The 20,349-nt window shown below is 45.1% G+C and overlaps 1 protein-coding gene across 7 annotated transcripts in view; it reads left to right on the top strand.

Moving 5' to 3' along the window:
* The first annotated feature begins 12,201 nt into the window (after nt 1-12,201).
* Nucleotides 12,202-20,349, top strand: part of ZNF773 (zinc finger protein 773) — an 8,609-nt gene continuing 461 nt past the window's right edge. Inside the window, exons 1-5 of one of the 7 annotated variants that reach the window (XM_011932385.1) lie at nt 12,210-12,478; nt 14,171-14,209; nt 16,967-17,093; nt 17,609-17,707; nt 18,665-20,165. In XM_011932385.1, coding sequence (XP_011787775.1) covers nt 12,446-12,478; nt 14,171-14,209; nt 16,967-17,093; nt 17,609-17,707; nt 18,665-19,731 — 1,365 coding nt within the window. In that variant the 5' untranslated portion in view covers nt 12,210-12,445 and the 3' untranslated portion in view covers nt 19,732-20,165. Of the gene's footprint in view, nt 12,479-14,170; nt 14,210-16,963; nt 17,094-17,608; nt 17,708-18,664; nt 20,271-20,349 lie in introns of those variants that run through there. The other 6 variants (XM_011932384.1, XM_011932387.1, XM_011932386.1 and 3 more) reach the window with 6 other exon arrangements.

Here is a 20,349-nt window from a genome sequence, read left to right as displayed (position 1 = left end):
AGGTTGTGATACACGCAGCAAACTAGAACAAGATGGTGATTTCTTCCACCTGATGCAGCACATCTATGAAAAACAAACAACAGCACATTTGATATATATGTGATCAAATATTTGATAAGCTGATGTTCCCCAACATTTGGAATAACGTAAATACGTCAACATTCATCACTTCCCATTAAAAAAAAATCTATTGTAAAGGCAGAACCCAAACTGTCCTTATTTACATATGACCTGATAATGTTGGAAATTCTAAATTATCTACTAAACAGCTACTAGATCTAATAATTGAGTTTAGCCAGGTCCTAAGATAAAAAGGCCGGTATATAAAAAGTAGGTGTCTCTATACTAGGTTGGTATATAGCTAGCAAATACATGCTTGGCAACTGAAAAAAAGTACTTTGCAGTAGCATAAAAATATGAAATATTTAGAAATAAATTTAACAAAATATGTTCAAGAACTTTAAAATATTCCTGAGAGACGTTAATTATGCGTTAAAGAAGGCATAAATAAATGACACAAGAAGTTCCTGAATCTGAGCCTTGATACTTCTAAGTTGTCAGTTTTCCTTTAACTGTTCTATAGGTTGAGACAATCCCAATGAAAACCTGATCTTTTAAATAAAAGTTTACAAATGTATTCTAAAAAGTTACATGGAAATACAAAAGGCCTGAACTAATTGCCAAAACAATTTTATAAATAAGAATAAGTCTGAAAATCTTTATGACTTCAAGAAATATAAAGGTACAGTAATTGAGAGGGTACAGTATTAGCTAAAGGACAGACATAGAAATGAACAGAAGAGAACAGAGAACCCAGAAATACACTCACACAGCAATCTATTGTCAATCTCTTCAACAAAGTTGGAAAAGTAGTAAAACAACTTCAGAAAACAGTGTAGCAGCTTTAAAGGTAGCATAACCTTACCATATAGCTTAGGAATCTTACCTATAGGGATTTCCCCAAGAGAACAAAAACATATGTCCTAGAAATATGATTGCATGCTCAGCAGTTTTATTTATAAAACCCAAACACCAGAATTTGTTTTTAAAACACACACACACGGCCGGGCGCGGTGGCTCAAGCCTGTAATCCCAGCACTTTGGGAGGTCCAGACGGGTGGATCACGAGGTCAGGAGATCGAGACCATCCTGGTCTACACGGTGAAACCCCGTCTCTACTAAAAAATACAAAAAAAAACTAGCCGGGCGAGATGGCGAGCGCCTGTAGTCCCAGCTACTGGGGAGGCTGAGGCAGGAGAATGGCGTGAACCCGGGAGGCGGAGCTTGCAGTGAGCTGAGATCCGGCCACTGCACTCCAGCCTGGGCGACAGAGCGAGACTCCGTCTCAAAAAAAAAAAAAAAAAAAAAAAAAAAAAACAACACACACACACACACGCACAAACTAAAATGTCCATGAACAGAAGAATGAATAATCAATTATGGCATATCCTTAACATAAAATACCATTCAACAACATAAAAGAATAAACTATGAATACAAGCAAAAACAGCATAGATAAATCTGAAAAGCCCTGAGCTAAGTGGAAGAAGCCAGACACAAAAGTTGACGTCCAGTATCATTGCATTGATATGAAATGAAGAAGTTGCAAAACTAAAGTAAAAGAATGCAGATCACTGGTTATTGAGCCTGGGGTCTGAGGGGTAAGGTTCTGACTGAAAGAGTACAGGAAAATATTATCGGCAATAGCAATTTTTTCTATCATGACTGTTGGTGGTTTCATGACAGTACAGCTGACCCTTAAATAACACAGGTTTGAAATGCACAGGTCCAATTATATGTGAATTTTTTTCAATAAATATATTGGATATATATTCTTGAATATTTGAGACAATTTCAAAAAACCAGAATTCATTGAAATAGGTATATACCAAGAATGCATAACACAAAATATATGTAGCTTCTATTTTATCATTTACTACCATAAAATATATATAAATCTGTTATAAAAGGTTAAAATTAGTCAGTAGTCACACAAACACAGACTGTACATGGTGATCCCAGAGAAATGTAAACAAATGTAAAGATACAGTGTTAAGTCATAATCATGCATGTGTGTGTGTGTGTGTTTTAATAGGGTCTCCCTCTGTCACCCCGGCTGGAGGGCAGTGACATGATCATAGATTGCTGCAGACAGAAATTCCTGGGCTCAAGTGATCCTCTTGCCTCGGCCTCCCCAACAGCTGAGACCACAAGCACATGTCACCACACTGGCTAATTTTTAAATTTTTCTGTAGAGGCTGAGTGTGGTGGTTCACACCTGTAACCCCAGCACTTTTGGAGGGTGCGCAGGTCTCAGAAATTTGAGACCAGCCTGGGAAATATAGTGAGGACCCATCTCTACAAAAAAATAAAAAAGAAAAAGGGAAAAGAAAAATTAGCTGGGTATGGTGCCACCCACCTGTGGTTCCAGCTATTCAGGGGGCTGAAGTGGGAATATCACCTGAGCCCAGGAGCTCGATTTTGTAGCCCTCTCCTGTTGCTCACAGTGTTGTGAGTATTCACTTAAAGAACCTCGTGATGTTAATCATTTCCACGTGAGCAGTTCATCACTCCAGTAAATCACATATTGCAGTAAAAAGTGATCTCTCAAGGTTCTAATATATTTTCCATAGTGTTTAGTGCAATATTGTAAACTTTAAATAACACTGTGAGGCCTATATGAAGTGCCAATAGTGATGCTGGAAGTGCTTCCAAGAAGCAGGGAAAAGTCATGACATTACAAGAAACAGCTGAACCGTTTTGTACTATATGTACAAATAGACTGTACATATGTACTATAGATTGAGGTTTGCAGCTGTAGTTGTCCACCATTTCAAGATAAATTAATCCAGTATAAGAATCATTGTTAAAAACAAACGAACAAAAAAGGAAATAAAGACATTGCCGTGGCTACGCCCGCAGGCACGAAAATCTTGCACTTTCTGCAAAATATATTTTTATCTCATTTGAAAATGCAGCTTTCATTTGGGTGCAGAATTGCCATGGGAAAGACATACAGAGACTCGATAATGGAAACAGTCATTATGTGACAACTGAAAGCGAAAGGAAGGTGAAAGATGTAAAGCTGGAGAATTTAATGCCAGCAAGGGATATTTTGATAATTTTAGAAAGATGTTTGGTTTTAAAAATGTCAGAATCAAGGCCGGGTGTAGTGGCTTAAGCCTGTAATCCCAGCACTTTGGGAGGCCAAGGTGGGCGGATCACGAGGTCAGAAGTGCGAGACCAGCCTGACTAACGTGGTGAAACCCCTTCTCTACTAAGAATACAAAAATTAACCATGCTTGGTGGCGCATGCCTGTAATTCCAGCTACTCAAGAGGGTGAGGCAGGAGAATCGCTTGGACCTGGGAAGCGGAGGTTGCAGTGAGGCGAGTCATGCCATTGCATTCCAGCCTGGGCGACAAAGCCGCAGTCCGTCCCACGAAAAAAAAGAAAAAGAAAAAAAAAAAGTCAAGATAATAGAAGAAGCAACTTCTGCCGACCAAGAGGCAGTCAACAATGTCTCAGGTGCCATTAAGAGAATCACTGACAAGAAATTATATCAACCTGAACAGGTGTTTTGATTTTTTTATTTGTTTGTTTTTTGTTTTTTGTTTTTGTTTTTGTTTTTGTTCTTTTGAGACAAGAGTTTTGCTCTTGTCTCCCAGGCTGGAGTGCAAAGGCGCAATCTTGGCTCACTGCAACCTCCACCTCTGGGCTTCAAGCGATTCTCCTGCCTCAGCCTCTGAAAGTATCTGGGATTACAGGCACCCACCACCATGCCCAGCTAGCTAGCTAGCTATTTATTTACTTATTTTTGTGATGGAGCCTCACTCTGTTGCCCAGCCTGGAGTGCAGTGGTGTGATCTTGGCTCACTGCAACTCCCGACTCCCAGATTCAAGCAATTTTCTGCCTTAGCCTCCCGAGTAGCTGGGATTACAGGCGCTCACCACCACGCCCAGCTAATTTTTGTATTTTTATTAGAGACGGAGGTTTCACCATCTTGGCCAAGCTGGTCTTGAACCCCTGACTTCATGATCCACCTGCCTCGGCCTCCCAGAGTGCTGGGATTACAGGCATGAGCCACCGTGCCTGGCCTAAACGGGCTTTTAATGCAAATAAAGTGCCCTATTTTGGGAAAAACTGCCACAAAGGACATTTATTAGTAAGTAAGAGAAGCACATACCAAGATTTAAAACAGAAAGGGATAGGCTAACTCTAGTGTTTTGTTCAAATGTAGTTGGTTTTATGATAAGGACTGCCCTTATCTACAAAACTGCTAACCCCAAACCCTTGCATAAGCTGTCAGTCTTTCGGTTGTACAACAAGAAGACCTGGACAATGAGAACCTTTTTTTTCTGGGTTGTTCCCATTAATACTTTGTCCCTGAAGTCATGAAGTCCGCTGACAGTAAGGAACTACCTTTAAAGTTCTTTGACGTTGGACAATGCCCCTGGCCAGCCAGAACCCCATGAGATCAACACCAAAGGTATGGAAGTTCTTTTTACAAGTAAAATGTTTATTAGAGCATTATTCTAAAAAGTATTATATTTTTAGTGTTTTTTTTTTTTTTTTTTTTGAGACGGAGTCTTGCTCTGTCGCCCGGGCTGGAGTGCAGTGGCCGGATCTCAGCTCACTGCAAGCTCTGCCTCCCGGGTTCACGCCATTCTCCTGCCTCAGCCTCCCCAGTAGCTGGGACTACAGGCGCTCGCCATCTCGCCCGGCTAGTTTTTTTTTGTATTTTTTAGTAGAGACGGGGTTTCACCGTGTAGACCAGGATGGTCTCGATCTCCTGACCTCGTGATCCGCCCGTCTCGGCCTCCCAAAGTGCTGGGATTACAGGCTTGAGCCACTGCGCCCAGCCTATTTTTAGATTTTTAATCTAAAAATACTTATTTTTGTATTCACTTATTTTTATTTTTTGATAAAAATAAGCCCGAGTAACAGAGTGAGACTCCATCTCAAAAAAAAAAAAAATCTAAAAATATAATACTTTTTAGAATAATGCTCTAATAAACATTTTACTTGTAAAAAGAAAATTTATTTCCACTCTATGCTACAAGTAGACATCTAAGAAAAGATCATTTTTACAGTTCAAAATCTTAAATATTACATAATATTTTAGAATGTGACCAGATTATTCTTCCAGTTGCTTACAAAAAATACTGACAGAATCATCCCTCTTTTGTAGACTGAAGATCCTAGTAACTAAATAGTTCCAAACTTTGACTTAGATACAGATTAAGAAACAGTTGGTGGCTCACACTTGTAATTCCAGCACGCTGGGAGGCCGAGGTGGGTAGATCACCTGAGGTTGGTTGTTCGAGACTAGCCTGACCAACGTGGAGTGCCTAATGTGGAGAAACCCTGTCTCTACTAAAAATACAAAATTAGCCAGGCATGGTAGCCCATGCCTGTAATCCCAGCTACCTGGTAGACTGAGGCAGGAGAATCGCTTGAACCCAGGAGGCAGAAGTTGCAGTGAGCCGAGATAGGGCCACTGCACTCCAGCCTGGGCAAAAAGAGTGAAACGCCTTCTCAAAAATAAATAAATAAATAAATAGAAATAAGGCATTGCTACACAAAACAAGGGTGAATCACAAATGCATTACACTAAGTAAGTGAAGCCAGACTGAAAAAGCTACATGGTGTTGGATTCCATGTACACAACTTTGGAAATGTGTATTCCTAAAACTCCAAGGAGACAGAAATCACATCCATGATCCTGGGGCCAGGAGCAGGAGAACGAATTAACCCCAAAGTGGCATGAGGCAGGAGGATAGAGCTGCAAACTGACCACTGAATGCACAATCATGTCCAGTTTCTCACATCGCTGGTTTCCGCGTGCCCTGGCTCAGCCACCGTGTCCTCCTTCCTATTACTGCAATTTACCAAGTTTTCTCCCATTGCATCTCTTTGACACTAGCTCTACCTTTTACCGGAATATTTTAAACTTTGTTCTTTCATAGCTGCCTCCTTCTCATTTTTTGGGGGGTGGGGGTCAACTCAATTATCACCTTCAAGAAAGCCACCCACATCCAGCTCATCTGAATGGGCCCTGTCCTCAGCCTTCAGCTTAAACATTTCCAACTCTGTCCTCAATACAACTGCCATTCCCTCACATTCTCCCCTTCATTTCCCCTATTGTTTTCACCACTACTTAGAACAACTCCTGGCATTTGTTATTTATGTTTGTTTGTTTGGTTGGTTTTTTTACCATTCTAGGTTCAGTTCCCAGGTAGAATATGGACTTAGCAAATTCTACAAAACCAGACCAATATTTTCAAGGCTTGACCTGGGAGGAGAGAATGGTGTATTTGGATGGTATGTGCAGAGGAAAAGTTTCATATTTTCAGTCACTTTTTGGTGAGTCAGTGTTCAGCAGAGCAAGGACATCCAGATAAGTCTCAAAGATGCGGTATCTGTGGAAGAGTAGATTACTATAGTGGTTAGGAATAGCTGTACTCTTGAGTAGTTGGTGATCCTGGCTCCTTGGTTCCACTGGAGCTTCACAGGAGTTTATAATCATCAAGGCAACATCTGCTAGGATAGTGCCTTTGAACATAAGACTGTGTTTGGGCAATAAGAGGACATAGGACTGCTTACCTGCTGTGGAGCAGAACTGCTCTTCTGAAATATTAGGCTTCTTCCTCCTTGAGGACAGGGTTATATTTTCCCATCCTGTGGCCTCATCTTCCTCCCTACTTTTCCTTATAAGGATAGTTCAGATGGGAAGTTAGTCTTCGCTCTCTAGCTGAGGCAACCAGACTTCAAGTGTCTAAGGACCAGGTGGCCATCTCCATGGAAGTCCAAAGTTTCCAGAGCTGGTGGGTCGTGACTCCTTCCATTAAGCTCTGAACTTGGGGATGGCAGGGGATGTCATCAAAGTTTGTTTAGTTGGTTACAGCCCTCAGCCTTCCCTCAGTCCCTGCAGCTGCTCATGTGTTGAGGGTTGACTTGTGATTAGACCCTGAGGCACATCTGCTTTTCATGCCATCTTGGGTAGGTTAGTCGTCCCAAACACAGAGGAATGTGCTTGCCAGTCCTGAAGGAGATATGGCCAAAGGTAGAGTCTTGGACCCAAACTTTGATGTTCCTACTCCTTATAGACATGTAAATATTCCTAAAGGTTGGAAATAAAAATGGATTCCAGAAGATAGAGAGAAAACATATAACCCAGCATATGTTGCTTTTAACAACAACAACAACAAAATAGCTTCATGGGATTTGTTTTGTGCATTCAAAGAGTTATAAGTGAATTTTTTATGTAGATAATGATTTTACCTAAATAAAATGATTAAATAGTCTACTCTGTCCTCACTAATCATGTTATTTGCAATTCTACACATGAGTCTGTTTTAGTTGGTTGTCTCTTCCTGTAATAATACTAAATTGTCTACATATACTCTTTATTTCAAAACTATTACACAATTCACTATAATGTTCATATGACATATAGTTTGTTTTTTAATTAAAACCACATCTGTAAAAAAAAACCAGTAGTGATAAAACATCGTTTCTTTCTTTTTTTACTTATTTTTTGAGACAGAGTCTCACTCTGTCACCCATGCTAGAGTGCAGTGGTGTGATCTCAGCTCACTGCAACCTCTGCCTCCCAGGTTCAGGCAGTGCTCCTTCCTAAGCCTCCCAGGTAGCTGGATTGCAGACGCCTGCCACCACGCCTGGATAAAAAACATATTTTCCTAGGCATCCTCTCTTTTCACATTGCCTCACATGCCTGACTTACCCCATCAAGCTAACATTTACATGACATTTTTGTTAATCATTTTGATAATAATTCTGTTAATGTCTTTATAGTTTTACCACATACATATATTTTCCTAAATGACATACTCTTTCTTATTGCCAGATTTTGAATTTTCTGTATGTTTTGCACTGTGTGACTAGATTCTGTAATGTTTGTTAGGTTCATTCACAAAGGTTCATGTCATGATGGCCAGCTAATTTTCATGACTGACTCATAATCTATTAGATGAATAATCCAGAATCTATTCTTCTAATAGATGTTCTGAAGGAAGTGAAGCATTTATTCCTGTGCTTGGTTTCAGAAGGAGGAGATTATCTACACATTGTCCCACTCCTGTCATGGATTCATCTCTCCTCACTCTCCTCCTCCCCTCCCTTCCACATGCCACGTAATGGTCTAACTGAAATACTTAATGCCATAGTTGCCATGGAAGGGGTAAAGAACTTGTGTCTCTCTCTATTCTACTATGTTCTCAATCCCATTGTTGACTCCCCTCCTCCTTTTCAGAGTCAATTAGTACTGAACACCCAGTTCCAGAAAGCTCCAAGAAGGAGGGAAGGCTTCATTTTCTCTTGTCCTCATGAGTCATTCTAAGGCTGTGTTGAAATTGATCATTATTCAGCCCACAGATGGAAGGGGCAAGAAAAGAAGTAGGGAAATTAGATTGACATGAGGGAACTAGATTCAATGGGAATGGATGTAGTGGGACAACACATAATAAAGGTTTGACTTTTAAAATCACTAGTTGTGTGTTGTAAACAACAGTCTAGCATTTTACCCACCTGTGAGGAATTGGCTTTATATGTGGAAATGGAAGAGTAGTGGGAACATGTTGGAGGCTGAAAGAATGAGGGTTGTGATTAACTCAGTATACCACTGGATGCTGTATGAGAAAACAGCAAACTGTTCTCATGAAAGCAGGTGGTTTGCAAACTGACAAACTGCGTCTGCCACCCTGAAGGAATGGTGACGTCAGTCACATCCCAGGCACAAGTGTTTCTTGTGATTAGGCACATCTGAAGCCTGTTCACAACAATGTGAACCCGTGATCAATCAAACAGATGACCAATCATTAGCTTCTCCTCCCTGCTCTTTCTACCCAATAAATATGAAGGGCTGTGGAAACTCAGGGCCATTGCTCACACGAAGCAAGGAGCCCCTGACCCCTTCTTTAAAACAGATTATTTTGTCTTATGTTTTCATTTCTTGTTCATCCCCCTTCATTCAGTCCTGTAGTAACCATCACAAGTGGCGCCCAAACAGGGACAAACAGGGACCTGAAGAGACCTGCAGGGACAAGTAGGGATGAATAGAGATGAATAGGGAAGAAAAGGGACTTGAAGGGACTGAAGGGACTTGCAGGGACTCACAGGGACTAACAGGGACCTACAGGGACCATAAACAATGAAAGTCTGCTGGAGCTGAAGAAGTAAAACTGATCAGACAAATGAGAAACTCCAGGATGAGTCTGCCAGCAGTGGATATAAGGCCAGTGCCCTAAAGAGGAACTGGTCAGCGTCCTAAAGAGGTACAGAGAATGGGAAATTTTTGAATCAAGGTAACATGGGGCAGAATTTGTTTTTTCTGTTTTGTTTGGAATTTGTTATGTTCTGAATTTCAAAATTTGAGAGTCTTTTGCCCCACCCACAACTCCTATCAAGGTTGGTGAACAGGAGAGGGAGGATGAAAACTTGCCTGTACCACTTCCTCCAGCAGCGGGAACACCTGGAAGTGCAGGATTAGACCTCCCAGTCAGAGAACAGGTTACATTAGTTGGAGGAGACAAACCCACCAAGATTCCCACTGGTATTTGTGGACCTTTGCCAACAGGATATATGGGATTAATTTTGGGCAAAACTCATCTTAACTTACAGGATATTACTGTAGTCCCAGGAGTTGCTGATTCAGATAATGAGGAGAAATTCTAGTAGTGGTGATGTTGCAAGATCTTTGGGTTTTTGAACCAGGAGAATATATTGCTCAACTGTTGCTTATTACCTGGAAATTGAACCCTTCTCCACGAAGGGAGAAACGAGGGAATCAAGAATTTGGAAGTACAACTACATGACAAATTTATCTATCAGAACCCATAACATCTGCAACCCATAATAGACCCACCTGTACAGTGTAAATTAAAGGAAAGAAGTTTTATCAGCTTATGGCTATGGGAGCTAATGTGTCATTAATATCTAAGAACAATTGACCCCTGTCCTGATCTCTGCAATTAACTTCTACATTCCTAGAAGGAGTAGGAACAGCTCAAAGTGTTCAAGAGTGCTGAGATTTTACCCTGTCTCAGACCAGTCATGTACTTTTCAACCTTATGTTGCAAATATGTTAATCTATGGGGTTGAGATTTACTTAGAGCATGGGATATGAGACTTACAAATGAAACTATTGACAAACCAGGATTTAAAATGTTAAAAAAAAATGGGGTATCAGAGTGGAAAATGCTTAGGAAAGTCCATACAAGGAAACCCTGATCCTATATCAATAACTGGAGAAAGAGATGAAAAAGGGATAGGTCATCAGGATTTCTGATGGGGGTCATTGGTATTTCTCCCCCACCCACTGTTTTGCCGTTAGAGTGGCTGACTGACAAACCTGTATGGGTGGTTCAATATCCTCTATCACAGGAGAAACTGATTCAACTCCATCAGTTAGTAGAAGAGCGATTGGAAGCAGGACATATGGAAGAGTCAGCTCTTGAAATTCACCAGTATTTGTGATTCCAAAACAGTCAGGTAAACGGCGATTGCTACATGATTTGAGAGCTATTAATACACAGATTAAACCAATGGGTGCATTATAGCAGGGTCTGCCATCCCTGGCAGCCATTCTAAGAGACTGGCCTCTCATGGTGGTAGACCTTGGGGATTTTTTTTTTTTTTTTTGCTATACTATTGCACGAGAAGGATAAACCTCAATTTGTTTTCTCTGTGCCTTCTGTTAATCCTTGATTTGCTTTCTCTATGCCTTCTGTTAATCAGAAAGAGCCTGTCTCTCATTATCAGTGGAAAGTTTTCGGTAGATTTACTAACGTGGAGATGAGGGTATGCTTGTGTTTTTACAGGAGATGGACAAACCATGTGGATACCCTCAAGGTGTGTGTGACCATGGAAGGGGAGACTGGGATTCCAACCATGGGCCTCGTTCTCCCAATGGAAGCCATGAGCCAGCTGAATCTGAATGCGAAGATGGCATGAGGCCTGACTGGAGTCACACTGGCATCAATCTCCATAACATAGGGACAGATCTTACTCAATTAATTCAAAGACAGAAAGGGGGAGATGTTGGAGGCCGAAAGAATGAGTGTTGTGATCAACTCAGTATACCACTGGAGTAAACAGCAAACTGTTCTCATTAAGGTAGGTTGTTGGCAAACTGACAAACTGCATCTGCCGCCAAGAAGGAATGCTGAGGGCAGTCACACCCCAGGCACAAATGTTTCTTGTGATTAGGCACATCTGAAGCCTGTTTGCAATAATGTGAACCTGTGATCAATCAAGCAGCTGACCAATCATTAGCTCCTACTCCCTGCTCTTTTTACCCAATAAATATGAAGGGCTGTGGAAGCTCAGGGCCTTTGCTAACTAGAAGAAAGGAGCCCTCTGACCCCTTCTTTAAAACAGATTTATTTTGCCTTTGTTTTCATTTCTGTGTTCGTCCCCCTTCATTCAGTCCTGTAGTAACTGTGAAAGGAACATGGAGCAGAAATGGATGAAGGAGAGAAATTGAGGGGGAGTTGGCTTATGGGTTTGCGTCCTATTGTTCTGCCTGTACATCAACGTTGCGTCCTTGAGGAAGGAAAGAGCACAAATGAGCATGGGGTGAAGGAGGAATGTAAATCCTTGGGCTCCCCTACTCTCTTATCACCTACATCCAGAATTCAGAGCCTTTTCTTATTATCATGCATCAGGCATTGCTTGGCCACCGTTAACTTTAATATTGGGTGTCCCCTTGCCAAAGGAAATTTAGGAAGGTATACGTGGCTCTGCCCAGATAAACCTCTTTATTGTGGCCCTGAAGATCCTCTTTGAGTCCTTCCAAAGAAGGAAGGATTGGAGTATCAGCGGTAGGAAAGTGAAATCCAATCCCATCTCCAATTACAACAGGCTCCAGATGAGTCCGAGTGTTCTCCACACTCATTTCTCCTCCATTCTCCATTTCCTACTCCATCATCTCCATCTCCATCTTCTCCATCATCCCCATCTTCATCATCATCTCCATCTCCATCATCTGCATCTCCATCATCATCTCCATCTCCATCTCCAACATCTCCATCTCCATCTCCGTCATCATCTATCATCCAATCTCCATCTCTGAAGTTACACCCACTTCCTCTGTGTTTGGCGCCATGGGAACTACACTGCCCAGGAGGCACCGCGCCGGGAGCCGCGATGCTTGGCCAATGAAAAGAGGCCTGCCCGAACGTGCGACGCGCAATGGGCGGGACTTCCCGCGTCTTCCCTAGGCGGTCACTTTCGCTGCTCTCCGGAGAGCTCAGTCTGGTGGAAGCTGATTGTGCGCTGAGGCGACCAGCGTCGGAAGGCGCGGTGGCTCCACCTTCTGTTCTCGCCGCTCAGAGGCGGGTCTGAGGCTCGGTGGCGGCGCCCAGGGTGGCCCGGGCCCTCTCCTCGGTCGTTGTCTCCCAGCCCGCTCTACCCACAGGCTCGGATGGCGGCGGCCGCGCTCAGGGACCCCGCTCAGGTGAGCGCCGCGTCCTCCCGGCCTCCCGCGAATCCTAAAGCCCTGTGAGGGCCGCCTGCTCAGGTCCCCGGGTGCAGAACTGTGGGGCGTTCGTGGGCGGGGTCCCTTTTCTGACACGCAGTGTGATGGGGTGGGAATGGAGGGCAAGGGGTCCGGCTCGCAAAGGTGTAAGGCGCGTTCAGCGAGTCCCGAACCTGAGGCCTCCGGGTGTCCGTAGTAGGCAGTTTGGGAAGGGACGAGTCGCGTGTGGAGCGACGGCCCGAGGAGCTGCCCCTTCATCCTGAGGGGGCCACCGTGGCCGCGGAGGGCTGGAGACGGAAGAGTGACACGATTTGTATCTCAAAGCTTGTCAAAGTCCCTTCAAGGCAAAACACAGTGGGGCGGGGGTGAGGCGGGTGAAGACAGACCTGTGAGTAGGTAAATTCAGTAGAGTAGTGGAGCATCTACTGGGACTGGGCCATAGAGGAGGGGAAGTGATCAGATCTTGGATGGATTTCAAAAACGGAACAGGCGGGAATTCCTGTTGCATCAGATGTGACTGTGAAAGAAAGTAGGGAATGAAGAGCCATTCTGGATTTTTATTTGTATTTTTGTTTGTTTATTCGTGAATATCAGGAAGGATGGAGATGGGGAAGGCTGTGCAGGGAGTAGGTTTTGGGCATGGTGATCCTGAGATGACCCAGAATGGAGGTGTCCTGTCCACATGGGCAGCTTGCTCACTCACATCTGGAGGTTTGGGGAGGGATCTGGGCTGGAGATATCCAAGAGGTGGTGGGTAGAGGCTTGGACTAGGGTAAGGCCTGGGACTCCTATTTAGGAGGGAGAATCTTAAGGTTTCCTTTCAGATGGGCCCTGAGGTGAGGGAAGGGAGAGATGGGCCTGTAGGCCGAGGCAGCCTCTACAGCCTGGGGTTTTGCTGTCCGAAGTGGTTCTGTCTGGTGTCTGCAGGAATGGAGGGTTATAGAGTATGAAGACCCAGGACTGGATGGAGACTGCAGTGTTGGGTAGTGTATAGGTTTGCCACTCTAGGCTCAGCAGTTCCTCATGTCCAGTCCATGTGGAGAAAAGGAAAGGTCAGCCTGGCTGGTGGAGCAGCCCCTTTGGTGCCTGAGTTTCCCTAGCCATCAGCACAGGAGGGATGATCAACTGCTCCAGTAGAAAGGCTCTCAGCAGGATTGCCTTCAGAGGAGTCTATAGCAGGCAGCCAGACTACCAAAAGGAAGCCCACATTTTCTTTCTTTCTTTCTTTCTTTTTTTGAGACAGAATTCTGCTGTTGTCATCTGCCCACCTGGGCCTCCCAAAGTGTTGGGATTACAGGCTTGAGCCACTGCGCCTAGCCAGAAACCCATATTTTTAAAACCTGCCAGTTTATTTGCACTGAAAATGTTGACAGAAGCATTAATTATGTGTACAGTAGGAGTTGATACTTATCCTAGACACATAAGAATGAGTTTGATACAAACAATAGTCCTGTTGAGTGAATACCATTATTATTGCCATGTTGCAGATGGCAACACCAAGGCACAGGGAAGTTGAGCATTTTTCCAAGGGCACACAACAGGTGAGAGGCATCACTAAGAACCAAAGCCCAGATTGTAGTCAGGCACACCTGACTCTGGGCTAGATGAGGGGGCTTGGATGATCCTTTGGCAACATCACTGTCTGGTTCTCATGGCCTTGATTTTCCATAGGTTCTTGTGACTGCAGAGTTACTTACATACCATGAGGAGGTAAGTGGAGGATGTCTCAGGTCCTCACCCTGCTCAACTTCTACCTACATGGTCTTCAGAATCGTAGTGTCTTGAGACTCCTTGCTTGCTATTATCCCTACCCTTCCATTTGAGTTCCCTGGAAAACAGTCATACAGTCAGGGTCCTGAGTCCAGACTATATATTATTATTATTTATTACTTATTTTTGAAATGGAATTTAGCTCTTGTGGCCCAGGCTGGAGTGCAATGGTGCAATCTCGGCTCATTGCAACCTCTGCCTCCTGAATTCAAGCGATTTTCCTGTCCGAGCCCCCTGAGTAGCTGGGATTACAGGCACGTGCCGTCATGCCTGGCTAATTTTGTGTTTTTAGTAGAGATGGGGTTTCTCCATGTTGGTCAGGCTGGTCTCGAACTCCCGATCTCAGGTGATCTGCCCACCTCTGCCTCCCAAACTGCTGGGATTTTAGGCATGAGCCACCACACCTGACCCAGATTATATGTTATATGGAGAGGTTCCCATTTCTGGCAACCAATGACAGGAGGTTTAGAAGGCATAGTGATCAACATGAGAAAATACATGGACGTAAGTTTGAGCTGGGAATGCTTAGGCAACCTTAGATCTCCATTATAACTGGGGGAAGCATCAGCAAGTACAAGTATAAGGCAGACCTGAAGTGGTTGGCTGAGAAGCTGGGCCTCTATTCTTTGTATTTTCGTTTGTTTGTTTGTTCCTGAATATCAGGAAGGATGGAAATGGGGAAGGCCACTCAGGGATTATGGCCTAGTCTTTTTTTTTTTTTTTTTTGAGACGGTGTCTCGCACTGTCGCCCAGGCTGGAGTGCAGTGGCGCATCTCGACTCCCTGCAAGCTCCGCCTCCCGGGTTCACGCCATTCTCCTGCCTCAACCTCCTGAGTAGCTGGGACTACAGGCACCCTCCACCACACCCAGCTAATTTTCTTCTTTGTATTTTTAGTAGAGATGGGGTTTCACCGTGTTAACCAGGATGGTCTCGGATCTCCTGACCTCGTGATCCGCCTGCCTCGGCCCCCCAAAGCGCTGGGATTGTAGGTGTGAGCCACCGCGCCCGGCCTGGAGTCTGTGTTTTTTAAGTAGATATGAGCAGATTTTCTAAAGTGTAGGGTGGGAGAAAGAGGTTAATGGTAAGAGTAATTTTCAGTGGGAATAATTAAGTTAGGTTTTGGCCATGTTGATATGAGATGTTCCAGAGGCCCTTGAGTGGATGCATTGAGTGGGCACCTGGACAGAGAAGTCTGGAATTCAGGTGAAGGGTTCAGATTGGAAATACACGTGATACAGTTGGTGTGAGTAGTGGAGCAGATTTAGGAGGGAGCATCTTGAGGTCCTGTTGGTAATGCCATTAGGTAATAAGGGAGAATGGGGCGAAGAACGGATTATCTTGCTTGGATACCTGGATGGGAGTGGCAGGGCTTCACAAGGACATGAGGGAGAATGGTGGCCATGGGGAAGGGGATGTAGGGGTGAGGAGGGTCTGATTGGTGGCCAAAGTTCCTGTGGGGGTAGACATGAGATGGACAGGAAGATGAAGCTATAATGACGTAAGATGGCAGGAAGGCAGGCACTGCCGCTTATTCATCCTACTGTGGGATCACAAGGCTTTTGTTCTTACCTGGGACCTGGGGAGCTTCTCAGGCTGCTGGATTAGCTCAAGATCAAATGAGGTCATCTGGGAGAATTGCTGGTCCTGGTTTGGGAGACCTGGGCTTCTGTTTTTTAATTTTTATTTTTATTTATTTATTATTTTTTTTTTTTTGAGATGGAATTTCACTCTTGTTGCCCAGGCTAGAGTGCAATGGCAAGATCTTGGCTCACAGCAACCTCCACCTCCCAGGTTCAAGCTGTTCTCCTGCCTCAGCCTCCCAAGTACCTGGGATTACAGGCATGGGCCACCACGCCCAGCTAATTTTGTATTTTTTGTAGAGACGGGGTTTCTCCATGTTGGTCAGGCTGGTCTCGAACTCCTGACCTCAGATGATCCACCTGAGTCGGCCTCCGAAAGTGGTGGGATTACAGGCGTGAGCCACCGCACCCGGCCTGGCCTGCGATTCTAATGAGAGTCAGAGGAAGGCTGACATTGGGAAGGGACAGCTTCTCAACACAGATATGGAAGAGTGCCAAAGGTGTCCAGATATGCGTGCAATTCCAAGTAGCTGAAGGTGAAGCAACAAAAAGAGCCAGGTAGGGAGGCCTTCACAGTGGGGCTGAGGGTTGCCCCTGGCAGTCAGTGCCCCTGGAGATCTAGGATGGGATGGTGTTCTGATTGCATTTGGTAAGTGCCCTCTGGATGCCATGTGTAGACTAGAATATGGTGACACTAGGGGAGGCACATAAGGTGGTGTAGGGGGCACTGAATGTGGTACAGAGTATGTGCACATTTTAGTGAGTATAAACAGATGTCCCCCAGACCTTGTATTGGGGGCTTCAGGGAGAACACTGACACAAATTTGATTGTATTTGGGAAACACAATGTGGGGGATCCAAGGTGAGTTGTCTGGCAAGAGAAGAGTAGGACTCTGCATACCATGCCCGGAGCTGAAATGGACTATATCTGCCTCCCTGCCTGTGCTTGCTCAGTGGGAACATGAGGAGAGAGTGGGCATCAGTGGTTCTGAGGCAGGGTCTCTCCTCTGAGATGGGGATTGAGGAAGAGGGTGAGCAGGGGTGGATGTTTAGGGGGATGCCTAAATTCCCCAGTAAGGAGGCCACAGGTAAACTCAGCTCTCTCCATCTGAGCAGGGCTATGTGACCTTTGAGGACGTGGCTGTCTACTTCTCCCAGGAGGAATGGAGATTGCTTGATGAGGCTCAGAGGCTCCTCTGCCGCAATGTGATGCTGGAGAACTTTTCCCTTCTGGCCTCTCTGGGTAAGGTTCTCACAGCCCACCCCAGCATCCTGGGCTGGACTTGGCTCTTCCTCCTTTTCCTAGGGACAGGTCTGTTCTTCCTGAAGCTGAATTGTGGGCACTCATTCCTTCTCCAGGATCCTGAAGTAGCTATTGTAGTCAGCCTGGGCTGCGTATACTACCACCTTCTCTCCCCGAGCTGCCCCAGAGCTGTGCAGGAAAGGGTTTGTGGGTCAGGAGTCTAGCAGTCAGCTTGAAGGAACTTAACCCTGGTGGCCTCTCTGTGGCCTGGTGACACTGTGCAGATCTGTGGTAATTCTGTTCCCCTACGTTCTGCCTGCCTCCTCTAGTCAACATACCTGGGTGTCTGTCTGTGCCAGCAATTGAGTCACCAATGTGATTGCTGTTTGACTGGGTTGTTCCTGTAAGATCCTCCTCCAAGGTTCTTTCTGTACTATTTTGTTTTCTTTCCTGTGGTCCATGATGGGATAAGTCATTCTGGCTCAGTGCTGCCACTCACCTGTTGTTTTCCTTAGGACTTGCATCTTCCAAGACCCATGAAATAACCCAACTGGAGTCATGGGAGGAGCCCTTCATGCCTGCCTTGGAAGTTGTGACTTCAGCCATACCGAGAGGTACTTGGTGGGTGGAGCTCAGGGAGGTATGAACTCGGGGATGGGTTCATATCATACCAGGAGTCTTTCCAGTGGGCCCAGATATTTTGATACCAAGGCAAGGGATCATCGCTGATATCTATCTTTTCTTCCTCAGTCACCCATTTATATCTATTCTGATAATTGACCCGGGGCCATTCCCCACCTCTCTGTCCTCCATGTTTCACCCAATCCTCAGCAGCACCTTTCAGCAGTGGCTTTCACTGAATGTGTGGTGAGGTGGGAGCTTATCCTTGCATAGTGCTTGGACACCAACTATTTCATTCCAGTTGGTTTTTTTTTTTTTGAGACGGAGTCTCTCTCTGTTGGCCAGGCTGGAGTGCAGTGGCTTGATCTTGGCTCACTGCAAGCTCCTCCTATCAAGTTCATGCCGTTCTCCTGCCTCAGCTTCCTGAGTAGCTGGGACTACAGGCGCCTGCCACCACGCCCGGCTAATTTTTTGTATTTTTGGTAGAGACTGGGTTTCACCATGTTAGTCTGAATGGTCTCGATCTCCTGACCTTGTGGTCCACCTGCCTTGACCTCCTGAAATGCTGGGATTACAGGCATGAGCCACCGCACCCATCCTGCAGTTGATTTTTTCCGGACCTGGACATAACCTTCTGTGCCGTGTTCCTGTGTCTCCAGCAGCCAAAGTCCTGTGGAAAGCCATTTGCAGTGGATTTTGTTGGGGACGCTGCCTCTCCTCCCTGTGCTACACCCCATGCTTGCATCTTTGGTGCTCATGAGGCCTCCCCAAATCTGTGATCTAGCCAGGTTCAGCACTGCACAGCAGGGCCTTCCCCACCAAGTGGTAGCCCCCTCATTCTGTCAGCAGTCCCAGGCACTAATTACTGGGTGTGTCAAACACTTTTGTGAGAGTGCTGTCTCCTCACACCAAAGACTACGTTTACTGCATCAACATTTCTCTTCTTTCAGGTTGTTGGCATGGAGCCGAGGCCGAGGAGGCCCCTGAGCAGAGTGCTTCTGTAAAAGTGCCCAGTTCAAACGTTCAGCAACACCAGAAGCAGCACTGTGGAGAAAAACCCTTAAAAAGACAAGAGGGCAGGGTTCCAGTTTTGAGGAGTTGCAGAGTCCACCTATCAGAGAAGTCCTTGCAAAGCAGAGAAGTTGGGAAGGACCTCCCGACCAGCTCAGGTGTTCTCAAGAACCAGATGATTCACACGGGAGAGAAGTCACATAGGAGCTCCAAAAGTAGGGAGGCCTTTCATGCTGGAAAAAGGCATTACAAATGCAGTGAGTGTGGGAAAGACTTTGGCCAGAAATATTTACTTGTTCAGCACCAGAGACTACACACTGGGGAAAAGCCTTATGAATGCAGTGAATGTGGGAAGTTATTTAGCCATAAGTCCAACCTTTTTATACACCAAATAGTTCACACTGGAGAAAGGCCTTATGGGTGTAGTGACTGTGGAAAATCCTTTAGCCGTAATGCTGACCTCATTCAACACCAGAGAGTTCACACTGGAGAAAAGCCTTTTACATGCAGTGAATGTGGAAAAGCTTTCAGGCACAATTCCACGCTTGTTCAGCATCACAGAATCCACACTGGAGTAAGGCCTTATGAGTGCAGTGAATGTGGAAAATTGTTTAGTTTCAACTCCAGCCTCATGAAACATCAGAGAGTTCACACCGGAGAAAGACCTTATAAGTGCAGTGAATGTGGAAAATTCTATAGCCACAAGTCCAGCCTTATCAATCATTGGCGTGTTCACACTGGAGAAAGGCCTTATGAGTGCAGCGAATGTGGGAAGTTTTTTAGCCAAAGCTCAAGCCTCATGCAACACCGAAAAGTTCACACTGGAGAAAAGCCTTTTAAGTGCAATGAATGTGGGAGATTCTTTAGTGAGAATTCTAGCCTGGTTAAACATCAGAGGGTTCACACTGGAGCAAAGCCTTATGAGTGCACGGAGTGTGGGAAATTTTTTCGCCATAGCTCCAGTCTTGTTAAACATCGAAGGATTCACACTGGAGAAATACAGTGATTGTAGGAAATCCTTTAGCCAGCATTTCAACCTGCTTCAACACCTGAAAGTTCACAGGGGGAAAAAGTTGTGAAAGTAACAAATGGAAATCCATTAGCTACACTTTCAAACTCATTCAACACTGGACAGGCAGTTCACAGAGTGGACAATGTAGTGAATATGGGGAAAGGCCTCAGCCAAAGGCCTAATCCTATTCAACACCAGAAAGTTTAGGCTGGAGAAAGGCCTTAGACTGTCACTGATTCGATATGATTCCCCTTGCCAGGCACGGTGACTCACACCTGTTAATCCCAGCACTTTGGGAGGCTGAAGCAGGTGGATCACAAGGTCAGAACATCGAGACCATCCTGGTTAACACGACGAAACCCTGTCCCTGCTAAAAATACAAAAAATTACCAGGCGTGGTGGCAGGCATCCGTAGTCCCAGCTACTCAGGAGGCTGAGGCAGGAGAATGGCGTGAACCCAGGAGGTGGAATTTGCAGTGAGCCAAGATCACGCCACTGCACTCCAGCCTGGGTGACAGAGCGAGACTCCGTCTCAAAAAAAAAAAAAAAAAACCGGGCGTGGTGGCAGGCACCTGTAGTCCCAGCTACTTGGGAGGCTGAGGCAGGAGATTC

This window comes from Colobus angolensis, unplaced genomic scaffold (genome assembly GCF_000951035.1).
Source record: "Colobus angolensis palliatus isolate OR3802 unplaced genomic scaffold, Cang.pa_1.0 Scaffold96, whole genome shotgun sequence".
NCBI lineage: Eukaryota > Metazoa > Chordata > Mammalia > Primates > Cercopithecidae > Colobus > Colobus angolensis.
This window is presented reverse-complemented; position numbering and strand designations above follow the sequence as displayed.